The sequence below is a fragment of the Elephas maximus genome, chromosome 3, assembly GCF_024166365.1.
Source record: "Elephas maximus indicus isolate mEleMax1 chromosome 3, mEleMax1 primary haplotype, whole genome shotgun sequence".
Lineage (NCBI taxonomy): Eukaryota > Metazoa > Chordata > Mammalia > Proboscidea > Elephantidae > Elephas > Elephas maximus.
In genome coordinates, this window is record NC_064821.1 from 9361155 (window position 1) to 9382202 (window position 21048).

At 44.7% G+C, this 21048-nt stretch overlaps 2 protein-coding genes across 3 annotated transcripts; both read left to right on the plus strand.

The window, feature by feature from the left end:
- Positions 1 to 6921: 6921 nt before the first annotated feature.
- On the plus strand, positions 6922 to 10704 carry CD70 (CD70 molecule). Of its 2 annotated transcripts, XM_049876546.1 has the most exons (4): positions 6922 to 7099; positions 7527 to 7538; positions 7931 to 7964; positions 10258 to 10704. In XM_049876546.1, exons 1-4 carry the CDS (start codon positions 6926 to 6928, stop codon positions 10659 to 10661), a joined length of 624 nt encoding a protein of 207 aa, XP_049732503.1. In that variant the 5' UTR covers positions 6922 to 6925; the 3' UTR covers positions 10662 to 10704. The 2 variants fall into 2 exon arrangements, with proteins under 2 accessions (XP_049732503.1, XP_049732502.1); XM_049876545.1 differs by lacking the exon at positions 7527 to 7538.
- A 4553-nt stretch (positions 10705 to 15257) lies between these two features.
- LOC126071993 (40S ribosomal protein S24-like) lies at positions 15258 to 15605 on the plus strand. The gene has a single exon (XM_049876554.1). The coding sequence runs from the start codon at positions 15273 to 15275 to the stop codon at positions 15603 to 15605; it is 333 nt and encodes a 110-aa protein (XP_049732511.1). The 5' UTR covers positions 15258 to 15272.
- The last annotated feature ends 5443 nt before the right edge of the window (positions 15606 to 21048 follow it).

Sequence of the window (21048 nt, forward strand, 5' to 3'; positions counted from 1 at the left end):
TTTTTGGGTGCCGTCAACTTTGACTCATGGTGACCCCATGTGTGCAGAGTAGAACTGTGCTCCATAGGGTTTTCAAGGCTGTGGCCTTTCGGAAGCAGACTGCCAGGCCTTTCTTCTGCACTACTGCTAGATAGGTTCGAACACCAATCTTTTGCCTAGTAGTAGAGCGCTTAACCATTTCTGCCACTCAGGACCTGCTCTTTTTATTTTTATTGTACTTTAGATGAAGGTTTACAGAACGAACTAGTTTCTCATTAAACAGTCAGTGCACACATTGTTCTATGACCTTGGTTAACAACTCCATGGCATGTCAACACTCTCCCCTTCTCGAACTTGGGTTCCCTGTTACCAGCTTTCCTTCCCCTCTTGCCTTCTAGACCTTGCCCCTGGGCTGCTGCGCCCCTTTAGTCTCGTTTTGTTTTATGGGCCTGTCAATCTTTGGCTGAAGGGTAAACCTCAGGAGCACTTCATTACTGTCCAGGGGCCATACTCTCAGGGTTTCTCCAGTTTTTGTCAGGCTAGCAAGTCTGGTCTTTCTTTTAGAGTTAGAATTTTGCCCTACCTTTTTCTCCAGCTCTGTCCAGGACTCTCCATTGTGATCCCTGTCAGGGCAGTCAGTGGTGGTAGCCGGGCACCACCTAGCTGCACTGGACTCAGTCTGGTGGAGGCTGTGGTAGATGTGGTCCATTAGTCCTTTGGACTACTCTTTCCCTTGTATCTTTAGTTTTCTTCAGTCTTCCTTGCTCCCAAAGAGGTGAGGCCAGTGGAGTATCCTAGATGGCCACTCACAGGCTTTTAAGACCCCAGACACTACTCACCAAAGTACAATGTAGAACATATTCTTTATAAACTGTGTTATCCCAATTGAGCTAGATGTTGCCTGAGACCGTGGTCCCCACAGCCCTCAGCCCAGCGCTTCGGTCTCAGGGACCTGTTTGTTATAGCTGTCGTTATGGATTGAATTGTGTCCCCAAAAATGTGTGTCGTAAATCCTAACGGGAAAAGCAGAAGGCAGATAAAAGTCTACTTGGTGGGCATGAGGTTTCCCTTAGGAGGAAAGGGGTTTACTTCTTGTGCCCAAATTGGCCCTGGGCCTCTTGCCTCAACTCCCACCCCTGTGCTGGGTCCCCAGCTCCCCTGACTTTCCAGAATTAGCAGGGGGAGGTGGGACTTTGGCTCTAAGGGATGGCCTTGACACCTCCTTCCTGCAGCCTAAGAAACCTTGATTGCAGAAAACCCCTCCACATCACAAAAGATGCCCCCACCTTCAGAAACGAGATGCAGGCTGGGACACGAGGGATCGATTGTGTGGTGGTGAGACGGGGAAGCCCCTGGTCAAGAAGGTGATTCAAATCCAGATACAAACCCAGGCTCCCACACCCCAGGCCCCTGGCTTTGTGGACTAAGTGGGTCTTCTCTCTCTCTCTGAACTGCTCATATCGAAAGTGGAAATAAGAATAACAATGACCCAAGGCCTCAATCATGGATGGGTCTTGAGGTGTTTTTTGTATCTTTGTTGAGACAAGTAATGTCACGCTGAACTGAGGTGCGTGTATGTGGGTATTTGTGACATGTTGCTGTTGTTAACTGTCAAGTTGATTCCGACTCATGGCGACCTCATGTGTGCAGAGGAGAACGGCCCCACAGGGTTTTCAAGTCTGTGACCTTTCCACCAGGCCTGGGTGCCCAGCAGGTAAAATTGCTGGTAGGCTTGTTGATGTTTTTCTTTCCATGGTTGCATCCATTTCAAAGCCCGGTAGCCAGGTATGAGAACGATTTACACACACACACACACACACACACTTGCCATTCGATGAATCATCAGATGCTTCTGTCTTTTGCTATTGTTGTTGTTAACCGCTGCGAAGTCTGCCCCTGACTCATGGCGACCCCCCATACAGGAGAATGAAAAAGTGCCCAGTCCTGCACCATCCCCATGATTGGTTGCAGATAGGATCTTTGTGACCCACAGGGTTTTCACTGGCTGGTTTTCAGAAGTAGATCTCTAGGCCTTTCTTCCTAGTCCATCTTAGTCTGAAAACTCCCTTTAAACCTGTTCAACATCAAAGCAACACATAAGCCTTTACTGACAGGTTGGGTGGTAGCTGCACAAGAGGTGCACTGGCCGGGAATCAAACCCGGGTCTCCAGCAAAGAAGGCAAGACTTTTACCTAGCCGCCACTGCCCTCTGCCAAATCGTCAGGGAAAAAGAAAAATATTTTTCATTGTGGTTTTAATTTCTAATTCTCTTGTCATGAAATAGCTCCTTTCCATAAGCATTTGTATTTCTTTTCATAAACTAGCTATTCATATTCTTTTTTTTTCCATCTTTCCAATAGGCATTACTCATAATGACTTAACCTCTAAGTTACTCTATTTATATGTTAAGAAAATCAGCCTCTTTTACATCATTAGTCTTTCGAATCTTTTTTTTTCTCCCCAGCTTGCTGCTTGTCTTTTGTGTGTGGGTTTTTTTTTTTTTTTTTAACTTGAAGGTTTTAATTATTATATCATTGTACTTTAGACAAAGGTTTACAGAGTAAATTAGTTTCTCATTAAACAATTAATACACGTATTGTTTTGTGACATTGGTTGCCAACCCCATGACATGTCAACACTCTCCCCTTCTTAACCCGAAAGTATTTTTATTTTTCTATTTTTTATTCACTTGAAGGTATTTTTAAAAGGAGAAAGTACCAATTTACATACACGACATATAAATGCTTTATTTTGTGCCTTTTTATTTATTTTAACATGCTTGAAAAGTCTTCGCTATACCATAATTTTTATGTAGTTCTCATATTTTTGTAATTTCATGGTTTCATGTTTTCGCCCTGAAATCCCTGAGTCACCTGCAATTGCCTTTGGTTTTAGTCATCTTGTACTGTTTTCTGTCAATATGTAATGGGTTTCATTCACATCTCATTGCCGAGAGAGGCTGCAGATTGTTTTCTGCGTTTATGTTGCTGTTGTTATCAGCTGCTGTTGAGTAGGCCTCTGACTCACAGTGACTCCGCGCACAGCGAACAAAACGCTGCCCGGTTCTGTGCCATCCCCACGATTGGTTGTGGAGCCAAACATTGTGATCTGTAATAGGGTTTTCATTGGCTGATTTTTCAAAGTAGATTGCCAGGCCTTTCCTCCTAGTCCATCTTAGTCTGGAAGCTCTGCCGAAACCTGTTCAGCATCATGGTGGTGGTGTTAACTGCCGTTGAGTTCCTTTTGTACTCACAGCAACCCAACATGACATAATATAACTGCCCCATACAGTCTTCTAGGCTGTAATCTTTACAGAAGCAGATTGCCAGGTCTTTCTCTCATAGAGCAGCTGGGTGGGTTCGAATCACCAACCTTCTGGTTAGCAGCCCAGCACTTAACCATTGAGCCATCAGGGTTAGCAACACACAAGGCTCCATGGACAGATGGGCAGTGGCCGTGCATGAGGTATGTTGGCTGGGAATCAAACCCAGGTCTCCTGTATGGAAGGCAAGAATTCTGCCACTTAGCCACCAAGGCCTCTCTGGTCTCACAAGCCACCCAGCTGGTGGTACTTTGTTAACAGCAGCCTTAGGAGACTCATCCAACGGGGTAAACAACAGAATTGAGAGTTGGTCTTTATCCAGCTCTTGCCATGAGCTTGAACTGTGCTAAGGGCTTCGGATGCATTTCTGGCGTCGCCCACACCACAGATGAAGGCTTTGAACTTAAAGCTGGCAAAGGCATGAGCTTTCCAAACCTCGAGGCTGAGACTGGAGCCCGTGTGCTGAGAGACGCAAAACTCCACATGCCTCCAGCTAGGTCACTGTGGGCAGCACGCAGCTAGATGGAGGCGGGGAAGGGGCACCAGGTGGGCTGCACAGACATCAAAGGCCCACGGTGGGAACGTGGCACGGCGGGGCATGGAAGGTTCTGGAACTGGAGTTTGTGGACAGAGCTAGACCCCAGGACATATCGGGTGTCACATGGAAAGAAAGAAAGGTTGAGAAAAGTTGCCAGGATAATGTTACCATGCCAGGGATATTTGGGGGAAGGGGCCCGTTTTGGGGGTGTTATAAGCTGAACACCCAAAGCTGGAATCTTTGGGCTTTGTTGCTGTTGTTCGTTGCCATTGAGTTGGCTCTGAGTCATGGTGATCTTATGTATAACAGAACCAAACGTTGCCCAGTCCTGAACCATCTTCATGACCACTGCAATGGTTAAGTGTCATAGCTACTGTGTCAATTCATCTCATTAAGGGCGTTCCTCATTTTCACTGACCCTCTTACTTTACCAACCATGGTGTCTTGTTGGGGCTTTAGTGGAGGAAATTCCTTTGGTGGGTGGGGGTCCTAGGGTGCTCCCCTGGATCACAAATTGACACCCCTCATTCTTTCAGCCCTGCCCCCCACACACATCGGCAAATTCCTTTATCTCAAGCTCTGAAATCTATCCTATATCCACCTCCTTCCTCTCATGGCCCTGGCCACCACCCCCCTAGTCCAGGCAACTATCACCACTTGCTTGGACACCTGCATAAACCTCCTCCCTGTTCTTCCTGCCACCATAGCTGCCCTGTGTGGTCCCTTCTCCACGTGGCCATTTAAGGGAATTTCAAAAACACTAGTCAGAATCCATCATTCAATGGTGCCGTCCTCAAACCCGTTGCCGTCAAGTTGATTTGCCCCAGAAGGTTTCCAAGGCTGTAATCTTTACAGAAGCAGACTGCCACATCTCTCTCCCACAGAGCAGCTGGTGTGGTCAAACCACTGACCTTCTGGTTAACAGCCGAGGGCTTAACCACTGCATCACCAGGGCTGCTTTGGTGCTCTCCTGCAGCACGGTAAATATGCTCTAAACTCCCCGTCAAACCTACAATGTCCCATAGTGTCTCCCTCCATCTCCTGCTCACACAGATCTTCTTGTAAAGCCTGTAAGTGTGCCAAGCTCATTCCCACCACAGGGCCTTTGCACATGCTGTGCTCACCACCTGGTGCAGTCTTTCCTCCTGTGGCTGGCTCCCTCCCATTGCCACCCAGGCTCCTGGCTCCTCTCCACCCTATGCCCTCCCTATTATATAATCCAGGTGTCAGCAAACTCCATCCAGTCTGCAGGCCGAATCCAGCTAGCCCCCTGTTTTTGTACAGCCCATGAGCTAAGAATGGTTTTCACTTTCTTTAATTTGAGGAGGCAAAAAATATATAAAAAAGGATAATATTTCGTAACCTGTGGAAACTGCATGACACTCCAATTTCAGTTGTCTACAAATAGAGTTTCTTAGAACACAGCCACACCCACTTGTTGCACATTGTCTCCAATAGTGTTCACACCACAGGAATTAGTGGTTAGCTAGTGATTTGATGCACTGTTACTAGTCCCGTCACAATCCTGTGAGGATTTCCTCATCTGTCAAGTGGTCTTTCCGCATCTGTCTTAGTTATCTAGGGCTGCTATCACAGAAATACCACAAGTGGGCAGCTTTAAACAAAAGAAATTTATTTTCTCACAGTTTAGGAAACTATAAATCCGAATTCAGGCTATAGGCTCTAGGTGAAGGCTCTCTCTTCGTTGGCTCTGGGGGGATGTCCTTGCCTCTTTTTAGCTTCTGTTCCTTGGGTCCTTGAAGGTCTTCATAAATCATGGTCTCTATCTTTCCCCGTTGTGCTTGCTTCTTCTGTGCCTTTTATATCTCATAGTGTTTGACTTGAGACACATCCTACACTGACAATTGCCTCATTAACATAACAAAGAAAACCCTACTCCCAAATGGGATTACATCCACCGGTATTGTTGTTGTTATTTGTTGCCATCAAGTCGCTTCCGACTCATGGCAACCCCATGTGTACAGAGGAGAACTGCTCCATAGGGTTTTCTAGGCTGTGACCTTTCGGAAGCCGGTCGCCAGGCCCGTCTTCCAAGATATGTCTGGGTGGGTGTGAATCCCCAACATTTCAGCTGGTAGTTGAGCATTTAACCATTTGCTCCACCCAGGGATTTCTCTCCACAGGCATAGGGATTCACAACACATATATTTTGGGAACACAATTCAATCTGTAACAACAGCCATCAAGAACAGGTCCCTGGCAGCACAAACTGTTAAGCCCTCAACTACTGGCCGATGGGTTGGCAGTTCGAACCCACCCAGAGGCATCTTGGAAGAAAGTCCTGCCAATCTGCTTCTGAAAGGTCACAGCCATTGAAAACCCTATGGAGCAGTTCTACTCTGCAACACATGGGGTCGTCATGAGTCAGAATCGACTCAAAGTCAACTGACAACAACTGCATTGGGCAGAAATTAGAAGTGAACACTTAGAAGTTTCAGACTACAGCAAAAGTATAAATACGATGAACAGGTGGCCTCCGAGGACAGGGGAGGAGAACTGAAGGGTAACGTGGGGTGTTTATGAGAGCCAGGGGCGGAAGTGATGGCTCTTCACTTTCACTTTCTTCCCATTGGGCAGGTCCTCCTTGACCAGCAAGGAGGGTGGGAACACAGAGAGGAGCACGTGGACATTTGGGGAGCACTCCCAACCCCTGGCTGCTTGCTGTACCCCTAGAGCCCAACATAGTATATGGTCCATAAGAGATGCTCAACTGAGAGTTGTTGAATGAATCGATGAATGAGCACCCAGAAGGATGAGGATGGAGAACAAGGTAGGAAGCTTGGAGGTCAACCACTTCACGCAGACAACTCAGGCCACCCTACGACCATCTGATGTCACCAGGGAGGTGGGGCTGCCCGAAGCTGGAGGGGACTTCCCTCCCCTGCACAATGGGACACGCCGAAGTCCCTCCCTTCTGCAGGACATCCCCAGAGTGGGGCGGGGCTGGTCCCTGGCAAGCCGGGGCAAGCAGGTGCCCGAGAACTTCCTAAGAGCTGAGGTTTCCTTCCCCATCTTGGCCCACTGCCTCCTCTTCCTCCTCCTCCTCACCCTGCCTCGAGCAGTGAATGCTGCGCTGGCTGAGGACTGTGATGGCGGAGGAGGGCTCGGGCTGCCTGGTGCCCCGCCTGGCCTGGGCGTCCCTCCTGCGGGGCGTCTTCCTGCTATTTCTCACTGGTGTGGTTAGCACCATGGTGGTCTGCTGCATCCTCTGCCTTCAGAAGCCTCAGGAGTCACGGGAGGTGAGTCACGAAGGGCGAGTGGGAGAGAGGCACATATCTGCCACCTGCCCTCTGTCCCAGGGAGCCTGGGAACCCCTGGGTGGGGCCCAAGGTCAGGGGAGGGGATGGGGAATGGAGGAGAGAAACAGAGAGGCAGAGAGATGGCAATCTGGAGAGCAGAATGACAACCAGGCAGAGGAACTCGAGAGTAGCAAGGCAAAAACAGACTGAGGTGAATCAGAAGAGGCCAGGGAGGGTGATCTGGCTGGAAAGGGGCAAAGCGAGGCAGTACAAGACTGCCTGGGGCTAGACGACAGTCGGTCCCACCCCAGGACCTGGTGTGGAGGTGAAGGGGCATCCCGGGTGGGAAAGAAGACCTGAAGCTGGGGAAGGTGCCTCCATCTATGTGGGCTTGGATGATGACTTATTTCTGGTGTTTCCCCACCAGGATGACTCAGGGGCTGCTGGGGGCTTCACAGAGCTGGGATGGGGGCTTCCGGGGGGTCTCCTAGGACAGGACAGACAGCAGACGCTCACTGGGGGGCCCTGGACACCAACCATAGTCCTCTCCTTTGGAGACTGCTCAGGGGACACACACACACACACACGCCTTGTAGATCCAGGAAATTAGGAAGTTCCTCTGAAGGTCTTGCCATCATCTTCATGCTCCCTGTTACTTCAACCCTACTTCCTCATTGAGGTCTTTATCTTTTAAAAAGTCACACATAGGCCCTGTGGGATGAGGGGTGGGGATGAGAGTAGGCAGAGAAAAGAGACTTCCTGGCTTGGAGGGGAGGCACTGAAAACCCCAGCACTTGGGTAACTGTCCTTTTTTCTGGTCTTTTCTTCCAGTGGGACATAGCTGAGCTCCAGTTAAATCACACAGGTAACACAGAGCAGGGGTGTGTGTTTGTGAGAGAGATGGAGGGAATGAGGGAGGGATGGAGGGAGGGAGGGAGGGAGATGATGAGAGAGGAGGGAGGGAAGAGATGAGGGAGGGAGGGAGAGGATGAGAGAGGAGGGAGGGAAGAGATGAGGGAGGGAGAGGATGAGAGAGGAGGGAGGGAAGAGATGAGGGAGGGAGGGAGAGAAGAGAGGAGCGGGAGAGAGAAAAGAAGGAAAGAAATGGACGGAGAGGGGGGAGCGAGGTAAGGAAGAAGGAAAGAATGAAAAAAGGAAGGAAGGAAAGAAAGAAAAGGAAGAGAGGGAGGCAGTGTGTTTCTGGGTGTATGCTATCTTCTCAAATTTCCTCACATTTTAACTCCTTCCCTGAAAGAGCCAAAAATAACTACAACAGCTACCCTAGTACCAATAATTCCTATAAGAAGCCCTGGTGGCACAACAGTTAAGCACTCAGCTGGTAACCAAAAGGTTGGTGGTTTGAACCCACCAGTGGCTCCGTGGAGGAAAGAACTGGAGATCTGCTCCTGTAAAGATGACAGCCTAGGAAACCCTATCGGGCAGTTCTACTCTGTCACACGGGGCCGCTGTGAGTCAGAATCAACTCGATGGCACCTAACAACAGCACTAGCAATCGCTGCCATTCCTTCAACATTCATTGAGCAACTGTGGTGAGCTAGGCTCTGTTCTAGGTGCCCCAACAGTGAACGAAACAAAAATTCCTACCAGAAAGAAGCTGCCCTGCTATGGAGGAGAGACAGGTGATTAGTAAACGCCCAAGTAAAATGTGTAGCATGTCAAGTGTAGTGAGTCTCATGCATGATATGTTTTGGAGAAAGACAAAGCAAAGGGAGAAGGATCAGGCATGCCAAGGTTGGGCGCTGTGAGTTAAAATGGAATCATTACTGAGTCCAGCACAACTAGATGGTGTCCGGCTACCACTATCGACTGTTTTGACAGGGATCACAATAAAGGGACCCAGACAGAGCTGGAGAAAAATGTAGAGCAAAATTCAAACTCACAAAAAAAGACCAGACTTACTGGTCTAACAGAGACTGGAGAAACCCCAAGAGTATGGCTCTCGGACACCCTTTTAACTCCATACTGAAGTCACTCCTGAGGTTGACCTTTCAGCCAAAGATTAGACAAGCCCATAAAACAAACAATAATACATGTAGCTCAACCATGTAAAAAAAATGTAGCTCAACCATGTATACGAGATTAAATGGGCACATGAGCCTAGGGGCAAGGACAAGAAGGCAGGAGAGGACAGGAAAGCTGGATGAATGGAAATGGGGGACCCAAGGTCAAGAAGGGGACAGTGTTGACATGTCGTGGGGTTGGCAGCCAATGTCACAAAACAATATGTGCACTAATTGTTTAGTAAGAAACTAATTTGCTCCGTAAACCTTCACCTAAAGCACAATAAAAAAGAAAAAGAAATAAAGTCATCAGAGAAGGCCTCCCTGAGACAGTGGCATTGGAGCTAAGCCCTGAAGGAGAGAAGGGAATGAGTCATTGGGCTGTCTGTGGGAAGAACTGCCTTCCTTCTCAACCTCTGTCTAAGCTCCTTCCTCCTCTGTTTCCACACTCATTTCCTGAGATCAAAGTCCCTGGAAGTTTGGGAGCTGTGTCCATCCCATTTTGTCACGGAGGCACCCCCGTTCCTCTGTCTCTCTGCCCTCTGCTCCTTTGGGTCTTTGACCCTCTATCCTTTTGTCTCTATAAACTCCACTTCTGTCTTTTACCTTTTGAATCTCTACCCTCTATTCTCTATCTCTCTGATGCTCAATACCTCTAGTCTACTCTCTCTATGATCCTCACTTCCTGTCCCCCTTTTCTGGCCCCTTGGATCACTGACCCTCTATCCCACTATCTCTATTACTCCCATTTCCTGTCTTTTTCTTTTTGTCTATCTCTTTCTTTCTTTCCTTTCTCCCTTCCTTCTTTTTTTCTTTCCTCCCTTCACTTCCCCCTCTCTATTTCTCTTTCTCCATCTCTCTCTGACCTTTTGGATGTCTCACCTGACCCTCTGTGTCTATGACGTCCACTTCCTGTCTCTTGTGTCCGACCCTTTGGCTCCCTGCCCCTCTATCCCTCTGTCTCTATGACCCCCAGTTCCTGTCTCCCTGTCTCTCTCATTCTCACACTTTGGGTCTCCGACCCTGTGTCCCATTATCTCTCTGACGCCCTATACCTCTACCCCACTGTCCCTCTGCCCGCTTGGCCCTCAGTTTTCCTAAACCTCCGTCCTTTCATCCCCGCCTTTCCACCCGCAGGCCTGCGGCAGCAGGACCCTAGGCTGCGCTGGCAGGGGGGCCCCGCGCTGGGCCGCTCCTTCCTGCACGGGCCCACACTGGACAACGGGCAGCTTCGTGTCCAGCGTGATGGCATCTACAAGCTACACATCCAGGTGACGCTGGCCAACTGCTCGTCCACGAGGACCACCACGCCCCGAGAGGCCACCCTGGCCGTGGGCATCTGTGCCCCCGCCACCCGCCGCGTCAGCCTGCTGCGTCTCAATTTCTACCTCGGCTGCACCGTCGCCTCCCAGCGCCTGACACCGCTGGCCCAGGGCGACACCCTCTGCACCAACCTCACAGTGCCGCTGCAGGCCTCCCGCAACGCCGATGACACCTTCTTCGGGGTTCAGTGGGTGCACTCCTGGCCACCATCCTCCTGACGTCCTCGGAAGCCCAGATCCAGGGAGGAGTTTTCCGTTTTCCCTCGTCATTCGCCTCTCCTTTGTGTATGTTTTAGTTATCTACTGCTGCTACAACAGAGATGTTACAAGTGGACAACTTGAACACCAGGCTTCCAAGTGTAATTTTTTCTGTCCTGGTTATCATTTTTGGGTTTTGGTATTTGTTATTTATTGTTGCCTGTCAGATTACTTAGTGGCTTAAAATAGCAATAAACATTATCTCACAGTTTCTGTGGGTCAGAAATTTGGCAGTGCTTTAGTCTTTTTTTTTTTTTTTTTTAGTCTGGCTGTTGTCGATTGCGTTCTCTCACGTGTTTGCAGTCATCCGAAGGCTTGGTTCGGGCTGGAGGACCTTCTTCCAAGATGGCTTATTCACATGGCTGCCAGTGGGTGCTGGCTTTTGGTTGGAGGCCTCGGTTCCTCTGCACATGGCTTCTCCATGGGGCTGCTTGAACGTTCTCATAACTAAGCAGCTAGTTTCCTCCAGGGTGAGTGATCCAAAAAGCAAGGCAGATACTACAACATCTTTATGATCTAGCCTGGAAAGTTACACACCCTAACTTCCTCAACATCCTTTTGGTTACGCAGGCTAGCGCTTGTCAGTATGGTAGGCGACTACAACACAAAGACCATGATACTAGTAGGCAAGGATCTTTAGGGGCCATCTTTTAGGCTGGTTATCATGCATGATCATCATTAATTTTTTTTTATGGCCCTTTAGGTGAAAGTTTACAGCTGAAGTTAATTTCTCATACAAAAATTTATACACATATTGTTAGCCCTGGTGGCATAGTGGTTAAGTGCTATGGCTGCTAACCAAAGGGTTGGCAGTTCGAATCCGCCAGGCGCTCCTTGGAAACTCCATGGGGCAGTTCTACTCTTTCCTATAGGGTCACTATGAGTTGGAACCAACTCGACAGCACTGGGTTTATTGTTAAGTGACATTAGCTGTAAACCCTACAATGTGACAGCACGCTCCCTTTCCACCCCAGGTTCTCTAAGTCCATTCGACCTGTTCCTGTCCCTTTCTGCCTTCTCATCTTGCCTTCGGACAGGAGCCACCCATTTTATCTCGTGTTTCTGCTTGAACTAAGAAGCACACTCTTCACGAGTATTTTTCTATGTTTTATAGTCCAGCCTAACCTTTGTCTGAAGAGTGGGCTTTGGATCGCCAACATTATAAAAATTCGGTTCTGTTCCATTGTGCTTCGTCAACCACAATTGAACCGGTTGGAACCTATTTTTCACTCTCTGAGCTCAGATTTCTATTCTGCAAATGGCTAACCTGGCGCAATTTCATCTGAAGAAATACGGCTACCGAGTTAGTTTCTGCTATTGCAAATAATATTGCATTTTTATAGTAACTCGAATTTTGTTCATCCCAAGATTTTGTAGTCTGGAAAAGTAGCAATATTAAACTCTTTCTTTCTACAATGCATTAATAATTAAATCTAAAGCAACAGTGATGTTCAATTTTCATCACTGCTTCAAAAGATTTCAATGCAAAGAAAAACCCGATCGAAAATATATTATTTTTTAATTCTATTTGTTAAAAATTCACTGCAACACTGAGTCGCTTTAAAAACAGTATTGTGATTAAAAAAAAAAAAACACTCCTAACATACTGTATAAATATTAAATGGAAGATTCAGAATACTTTTTTAGTAGGAAATTCTCAATACTATAAAATATACTGAGAACAAACTTAATTTTGATGTAGGCAGCATTTCAGTACTAACACTTAACAGTCACGTAAAATCGATAAGCGTTTATTCATGAAATACTGGAAATGCAAAGTGTGCTGTCAGACCTAATACTTCAATGCAAAAAGGCAAAGCACACTGAAGTATTTAATACTTGAATATTCACCCCAGTTCTAAGCTGAAGAATTGCCATAACACTACATAAAATAAACATTTGATTACCTAGATTCAGTTCATACACAATTAGTTCATTAAGAAAATATCATTGTAATAAACCATAATTACACCTAGTTAAAAGAGTGTCCTCTAATATTTTTTTTCATTTGTCTCGCAAGATGAATTTCACACCTGAGAAAACTCAGCACTGACCTGAGTAGCTGCTGCACCTAAAACTACTGTCATGGATTGAATTGTGTCCCCCCAAAAATATGCGTCAACTTGGTTAGGCCATGATTCCCTATGTTGTGTGGTTGTCCTCCATTTTGTGATTGTAATTTTATGTTAAAGAGGATTAGGATGGGATGGTAACACCACCCTTACCCAGGTCACATCCCTGATCCAATATAACGGAAGTTTCCCTGGGGTGTGGCCTGTACCACCTTTTATCTCTCAAGAGATAAAAAGAAAAGGGAAGCAAGCAGAGAGCTGGGGACCTCATAGCACCAAGAAAGCAGCAGTGGGAGCAGAGCACGTCCTTTGGACCCAGGATCCCTGTGCCTGAGAAGCTCCTCAACCAGGGAAAGATTGAGGACAAAGACCTTGCTCCAGAGCCAATAGAGAGAGAAAGCCTTCCCCTGGAGCTGACACCCTGAATTTGGACTTTTAGCCTACTTGACTGTGAGGAAATAAACTTCTCTTTGTTAAAGCCATACACTTGTGGTGTTCCTGTTATAGCAGCACTAGATGACTAAGACAACTACCATAGCAATTTCATACAACTGGGGATACTGTAAATGGTTTTGTTCCCAAAACACAAGAAAACTTTTTCTCTCAACTCTTTGAACACTGTCAAAGCTTGTAAATATGAAGCCAATATTAACGGCACAGTTGTTTGATCTCAATTTAACTTTTTTTTCCTTTCATTTTGAGAAATAACTCCATCTCATCAACATCATCATTTGGAAGGAGAGTATTTCCTGAATGGCTTTCCTTTGTTTCACTTTCAGCATTGCCTAAGACACTCCTTTCCAGATTGTCTATCACTTCCCAAACGCTTTTTGAAGGTCACATAGCCTTGACCTTAAGTTGAGAACTAATTAGAATTTGATAAGAAGGACCTAGATAAGCTCTCCTAGTACGCTATGATTTTCAAAGGCGTTAAAGTTTTTCAATCAATGTGTTTTCAAATGCATTATTTAAAAAAAAAAAAAAAAAAACCCATTGCTAGCAAGTCAGTTCTTGCAGTCTGCTTCCGTAAAAATTTACAGCCTTGGAAACTCTATGGGGCCGTTCTACTCTATCCTATAAGGTCACTATGATAAAATGACAATGGAAAAGGAAGACCAAAGAAGAACCGATGCCTTTAAATTATGGTGTTGGTGAAGAATATTGACTATACCATGGGCTGCCAGAAGAACGAACCTGTCTTGGAAGAAGTACAGCCAGAATGCTCCTTAGAAGCAAGTATGGTGAGGCTTCATCTCACATATTTTGGACATGTTATCAGGAGCTGTCAGTCCCTGGGGGAGGACATCATGCTTAGTAAAGCAGAAGGTCAGCAAAAAAGAGGAAGACCCTCAATGAGATTCACTGACTCAGCGGCTGCAGCAATGAGCTCAAACGTAGCAACAATTATGAGAATGGCACAGGGCCAGGCAGTGTTTCATTCTGTTGTACCTCGGGTCACTGTGAGTTGGAATCAACTCCATGGCACCTAACAACAATAACATATTATATTACAGTAAAAATAGGTCTTAGACCTTGATAACATAAAGAGACTAGAGTGCGTGAATACATTTGTAGAAATGAACGTACATATTAAAATGCTTCTAGCCATGTATCGTCAGTATATCAGAAAAACTGGAATAACTTCGATTTTACATTCGCAGGGTTTGCCAGTTTCTTCCATTCAAAGTCCCACTTTACAAAATTCTCGTACATTTATCCAGAACCTTTTGCAGAAAAATCTCATTTCGCAGTGATGCCATCAAGTTCTTTTCAGTGAAATAAGGGTATGTTGCAATTGAAATATTAATTTTCTTCCCGCTAGTTGCTGATGTTTGTTAACATTTGGATTCGTGAGATAAATATCAAATGTAAACATATAAGTACAATGTCTGACAATACATTTACACTGAGACCAAATACAAGAATGACATCATCAAACCATTATACGCTATTTTCTCTTTCTTAAATTTAAGTATTACACTTTAAAAATGTGACCAATGTATGTTTAAAAGGTTTGCACACACCTGACAAATTTCCATTCCCCTGAAACTCTGCTCAGAACTCGGTGCCATTTAAGCAGCTCTGTCAGATTTCCGACTATAAGCGTTCTCAATCACAGAGCGTTTCTCACACCTTCGGGAGGCACAGCTTGTGCTACTGTTAGAGGGCTCAAGCACGAGGCGGAAATAGCCAACTTTGAACCTGCCTGTGGATCACCTGGCATAATGGCGGTCACCGTCTACAGCTGCAGCTGCTGAAGCAGTCGACCGTGCCCTTACCAGCCATGTGCCAGAAAAGCATTCGGCACATGTGGCCGCCAGATGCAAATCAAACATAAATGGTCCAATGGTCTTGCTTACAACTTAAAAATTGTCATTGAATCCAAAATAGTGAAGCAGTTTCCTCACTGGCTGCCTGAGCGTCTGCTGCCCTCATAAATGAAACAGTAACTATCCAGACCAGGAATTTCATGACCAGCTGACTACTCCCACGGAAACAAATGGTCATTGATGTCCTTCATCCTGGGAAAGCAACAGTACCTAAGGCAGAAATTCTGGAAAAACTAGCCAAAATGTATAAGACCACACCAGTTGTCATCTTTGTGTTTGGATTCAGAACCCATTTTGGCCGTGGAAAGACTACTGGCTTCGGCATGATTTATGATTCCTTGAATTATGCAAAGAAAAATGAACGTAAACACAGACTTGCAAGACATGGCCTGTATGAGAAGAAAAAGACATCAAGAAAACAGTGCAAGGAGCACAAGAACAGAATGAAGAAAGTCAGGGGAACTGCCAAGGCCAACGTTAGTGCAGGCAAAAAGAAGGAATAAAGGTTCTGCAGTGACTTGATTGCTGAGGATTGCGTGGGTTTCTCCCAGAGGATTAATAAACTATAAAAACTTAAAAAATGGTGAAGCAAAAAATTAACTGTTTTCAATTTCGGTTCAGGTTCAGGGAGGAAGAATCATGAACTAGATAGTAGACAAGTATTAATTCTGGTGAAGGGAAAGGCAATACAGGATATGGCGGAAGTTAGCACAATGTGACCAAAGCAAAGGAAGACACTGAGAGGTAGGTAAGAATAAAGGGAGACCACAGCAAATGTTATAATGTATGCAATCCAGCAACGACAGTAAGAAGACAATCTGTGAGTAGATACCTAGGCTAATATGTATGCTAAATAGGTGAGATTTGTCATATGGGAGTATACCCACATACACATATAGGTATGGCTGTGGATATTCTGTGTATGTATTTGTAAATGCTCCACACATACTCATATATATATACATAATAGAGCACTTGGGGGCACAGTTATAGAAATTACTTATACATTGGGACTGAACTACTGAACTTGAAGGCTAAAGACCATAGTCTCAAGGAACATCTAGGTCAATTGGTAAAACACAGTTCATAAACAGAATGTTCTACAACCTAGCCTGGTGAGTAGTGCCTGCAAGCAACTTGCAAGCAGCTACCTAAGAAGCAACTATTGGTCTCTTCTCACCTGGTGCAAAGGAGAAAGAAGAAAACTGAAGACTCAAGGAAACAATTAGTCCAAAAGACTAATGGCCCACATGAACCACAGCCTCATCTAACCTGAGACCAAAAGAACTAGATGATGCCCGGCTACCACTACTGATCACGCTGACTGGTATCAAAATAGAAGGTCCTAGCTAGAATGGGTAAAAAATGGAGAACAAAATTCAAATTAAAAAAAAAGACTGATCTGAAAGAAACTAGAGGAACTCCTAAGACTATTGCCCTAAGACAACTTTCTAACTTGAAACTGAAGACAGTCACGGAGGTCACCTTTCAGCCGAATAATAGTAAAAAAATAATAAAAATAGACGTGGCTAAATAATAAACAATAATACCTGTAAAGAATGTGCTCCTTAGAACAATCAACTATACAAGAAAAAGGGCAACATTTGTCCAAAACCAAAGATGAGAAGACAGGGAGGAACAGGGAAACTGGACTAATGGAAACAGGGAACCCAGGGAGGAAATGGGGAGAGTGCAGATCCATTGCAGGGATTGCAACCAATGTCACAGAACAATTAGTATAAGAATCGTTAATTGGTCCTACACCCATTCCTGATAAAGGCTCTCAGCAAAGTAGGAATAGAAGTGAAATTCTTCAACATAATAAAGGGTATTTAAAGAAAACCAACAGCCAACATTATTCTCATTGGAGAGACACAGAAAACATTCCCTTTGAGAACAAGAACCAGACAAGGATGTGCTTTATCACCACTCTTATTCAATATTTTACTGGAAGTTCTGTTGTTGGTGTTGTTAGGTGCCGTCAAGTAGGTTCCGACTCACAGTGACCCTGTGTGCCACAGTGAAACACTGCCTAGTCCTGTGCCATGCTCACAATCATCGTTATGCTTGGGCTCATTGTTGCAGCCACTGCATCAATCCATCTCATTTTAGGTCTTCCTCTTTTCCCCTGATCCTGTACTTTACCAAGCATGATGTCCTTCTCCAGGGACTGATCCTTCCTGACAACACATCCAAAGTGTGTAAGATGCAGTCTCGCCATCCTTACTTCTAAGGAGCATTCTGGTTGTACTTCTTCTAAGACAGATTTGTTTGTTCTTTTGGCAGCCCATGGTATATTCAATATTTTTTGCCAACACCACAATTCAAAGGTGTCAATTCTTCTTTGGTCTTCCTTATTCATTGTCCAGCTTTCACATGCATATGATGTGATTGAAAATACCATGGCTTGGGTCAGGCTCACCTTAGTCTTCAAGGTGACATCTCTGTGTTTCAATACTTTAAAGAGGTCTTTTGCAACAGATTTGCCTAACGCAATGCATGTTTTGACTTCTTGACTGCTGCTTCCATGTATGTTGATTATGGATCCAAGTAAAATGAAATCCTTGACAAGTTGCTCTAAAAGAAAAAAGCTAAGACTAAATGGAGAAAAGATTGAAGTTGTCAGGGATTTCATTTTACTTAGATCCACAATCAACAGCCATGGAAGCAGCAGTCAAGAAATCAAAAGATGCATTGCATTGGGCAAATCTGCTGCAAAGGACCTCTTTAAAGTGTTGAAGAGCAAAGATGTCACCCTGAAGACTAAGGTGCACCTGACCCAAGCCAGGGTATTTTCAATCACATCATATACATTTGAAAGCTGGACAATGGATAAGGAAGACCAAAGAAGAATTGACACCTTTGAATTGTGGTGTTGGAGAAAAATATTGAATATACCACGGGCTGCCAAAAGAATGAACAAATCTGTCTTAGAAGACGTACAACCAGAATGCTCCTTAGAAGCAAGGATGGCGAGGCTGCGTCTTACATACTTTGGACGTGTTGTCAGGAGGGATCAGTCCCTGGAGAAGGACATCATGCTTGGCAAAGTAGATAGTCAGCGGAAAAGAGGAAGACCCTCAACGAGGCGCATTGACACAGTGACTGCAACAATGAGCTCACGCATAACAACGATTGTAAGGATGGCTCAGGACCATACAGTGTTTCGTTCTATTGTGCATAGGGTCGCTATGAGTCAGAACCAACTCGACAGCACCTAACAAAAACAACAGAGCAATAAGGCAAGAAAGGGAAATAAAAGGCATACAAGTTGGTAAGGAAGAAGCAAAACTATCCATATTCACAGATGATGTGATCCTATGCATAGAAAATCCCAAAGATTCCACAAGAAAGCTACTGGAACTAATAGAAGCATTCAGCAAAGCAGCAGGATACAAGATCAACATACCAAAATCAGTTGGATTCCTTTACACCATCTTGGAAAAGGAAATCAGGAAAACAATACCATTTATAATAGCCCCCCATAAGGTAAAATACTTAAGGATAAAGCTAACCAGGAACATAGAAGAGCTATACAAAGAAAACTACAAAACACTACTGCAAGAAATCAAAAGAGACCTACATAAATGGAAAAAAATACCATGCTCATGGATAAGAAGATGCAACATTGTGAAAATGCCAATACTGCCCAAAGCAATCGACAGCGATAATACAATCCCAATCCAAATTCCACACAACATTCTTTACTGAGATGGAAAAACTAATTATCAACTTTACATAGAAAGGAAAGAGGCCCCGAATAAGTAAAGCAGTATTGAAGAAGAAGAACAAAGAGGCCTCACAATACCTGATCTCAGAATATACTATGCAGCCATGGTAGTCAAAATAGCCTGGTACCGGTACAACGACAGACACAAAGACCAATGGAACAGAACTGAGAACCGAGGCATAAATCCATCCACCTATGGTCAGCTGATCTTTGACAAAGTCTCAAGATCCATTACATGGGGAAAAGACAGTCTCTTTAACAAATGGTACTGGCAAAACAGGCTGCCCATCTGTAAAAAAAAAATAAAACAGGACCCATATCTCACACCATCCACAAAAAACTAATTCAAAATGGATCAAAGACCTAAATATAAAACCTAAAACTCTAAAGATCAAGGAAGAAAAAAGAGTGACAAGCCAGGGGCCCTAATATATAGTACAAATAGGATACAAACCAGAACTAACAATGCACGAACATCAGAAGATAAACTAGATAACAGGGAGCTCCTAAAAATTAAATACTTAGGCTCATCAAAAGACTTCACCAAAAGAATAAAAAGAGAACCTACAGACTGTGAAAAAATTTTTGACTTCAAGATATCCAACCAGGGTCTAATCTCTAAAATGTACAAGATACTGCAACATCTCAACAATTAAAAGAAAAATGATTAAAAATGGGCAAAGGACATGAACAGACACTTCACCAAAGAAGACATCTAGGCAGCTAACAGACACATGAGGAAAGGCTCGTGATCATTAACCATTAGAGAAATGCAGATCAAAACTACGTTGAAACACCATCTAACCCCAGCATTACTGGCACTAATCAAGAAAATAGAAAAATAACAAGTGTTGAGGAGGAACTCTTATGCACTGCTGGTGGGAATGTAAAATGGTACAACCACTATGGAAAACGATATGGCACTTCCTTTAAAAGCTAGAAATAGAAATACCACACGATCCAGCAATCCCACTCCTGGGACTATATCCTAGAGAAATAAGAGCCATTACATGAATAAACATATGCATACCCACGGTCATTGCAGAATTATTCACAATACAAAAACATATGGAAACAACCTAAGTGTCCATCAATAGAGGGATGGATAAACAAAATATGGTACATACACAAAGTGGAATACTACTCAACAATAAAGAGCAATGGTGAATCTGCAAAACATCTCACAACATGGATGAACCTAAAGGGTATTATGCTGGGTGAAATACATCAATCACAAAAGGACGAATACTATATGAGACCACATTATAAAAACTTGTGAAAAGATTTACACATAGAAAGAAACAATATTTGATTTTTTTTTTTTAGGGAAAGGAGGGGCAGGAAGGGAAAAGCACTAACTAAACAATAGATAAGTGGTAACTTTGATGAAGGGTAAGACAGTACACAATACTGGGGAAGTTAGCACAACCTGATTGAGGCAAGGTCATGGAAACTTTACAGACACATCCAAACTCCCTGAGGAACTGAATTACTGGGCTGAGGGCTGGCGACCACGGTCTCAGGGAACATCTATCTCAATTGGCATAACATAGTTTATAAAGAAAATGTTCTACATCCTACTTTGGTGAGTAGCGTTTGGGGTCTTAAAAGCTTGTGAGTGGCCATCTAAGATACTCCACTGGTCTCACTGCATCTGGAGCAAGGGAGAACGAAGAAAGCCAAAGACACAAGGGAAAGATTAGTCTAAAGACCTAATGGACCACAACTACCACAGCCTTCACTAGACTGAGTCCAGCACAACAAGATGGTGCCCGGCTACCACCACTGACTGCTCTGACATGGATCACAATAGAGGGTCCTGGACAGAGCTGGAGAAAAATGTAGAACAAAATTCTAAATCACAAAAAAAGGCTAGACTTACTGGTCTGACAGAGACTGGAGAAAACCTGGGAATATGGCCCCCAGGCACCCTTTTAACTTAGTACTGAAGCCATTCCTGAGCCAAAGATTACACAGGCCCATAAAACAAAATGAGACTAAATGGGCACACAGCTCAGGGGCAAGGATGAGAAGGCAGGAGGGAACAGGGAAGTTGGTAATGGGAAACCCAAAGTCAAGAAGGGGAGAGTGTTGACATGTCGTGGGGTTGGCAACCAATGTCACAAGACAACATGTGTATTAATTGTTTAATGAGAAACTAATTTGCTCTGTAAACCTTCATCTAAAGTGCAAAACAATAAATAAATGAAGTGATT

What these genes read in the sequence shown, in the direction of transcription:
- CD70 (XM_049876546.1), top strand. Translation starts at nt 6,926, where the DNA reads ATGCTGCGCTGGCTGAGGACTGTGATGGCGGAGGAGGGCTCGGGCTGC. An exon ending in GCTCCAGTTAAATCACACAG is followed by an intron (nt 7,965 to 10,257) that starts GTAACACAGAGC and finishes TTCCACCCGCAG; the next exon opens with GCCTGCGGCAGCAGGACCCT.
- LOC126071993 (XM_049876554.1), top strand. Translation starts at nt 15,273, where the DNA reads ATGGTCATTGATGTCCTTCATCCTGGGAAAGCAACAGTACCTAAGGCA.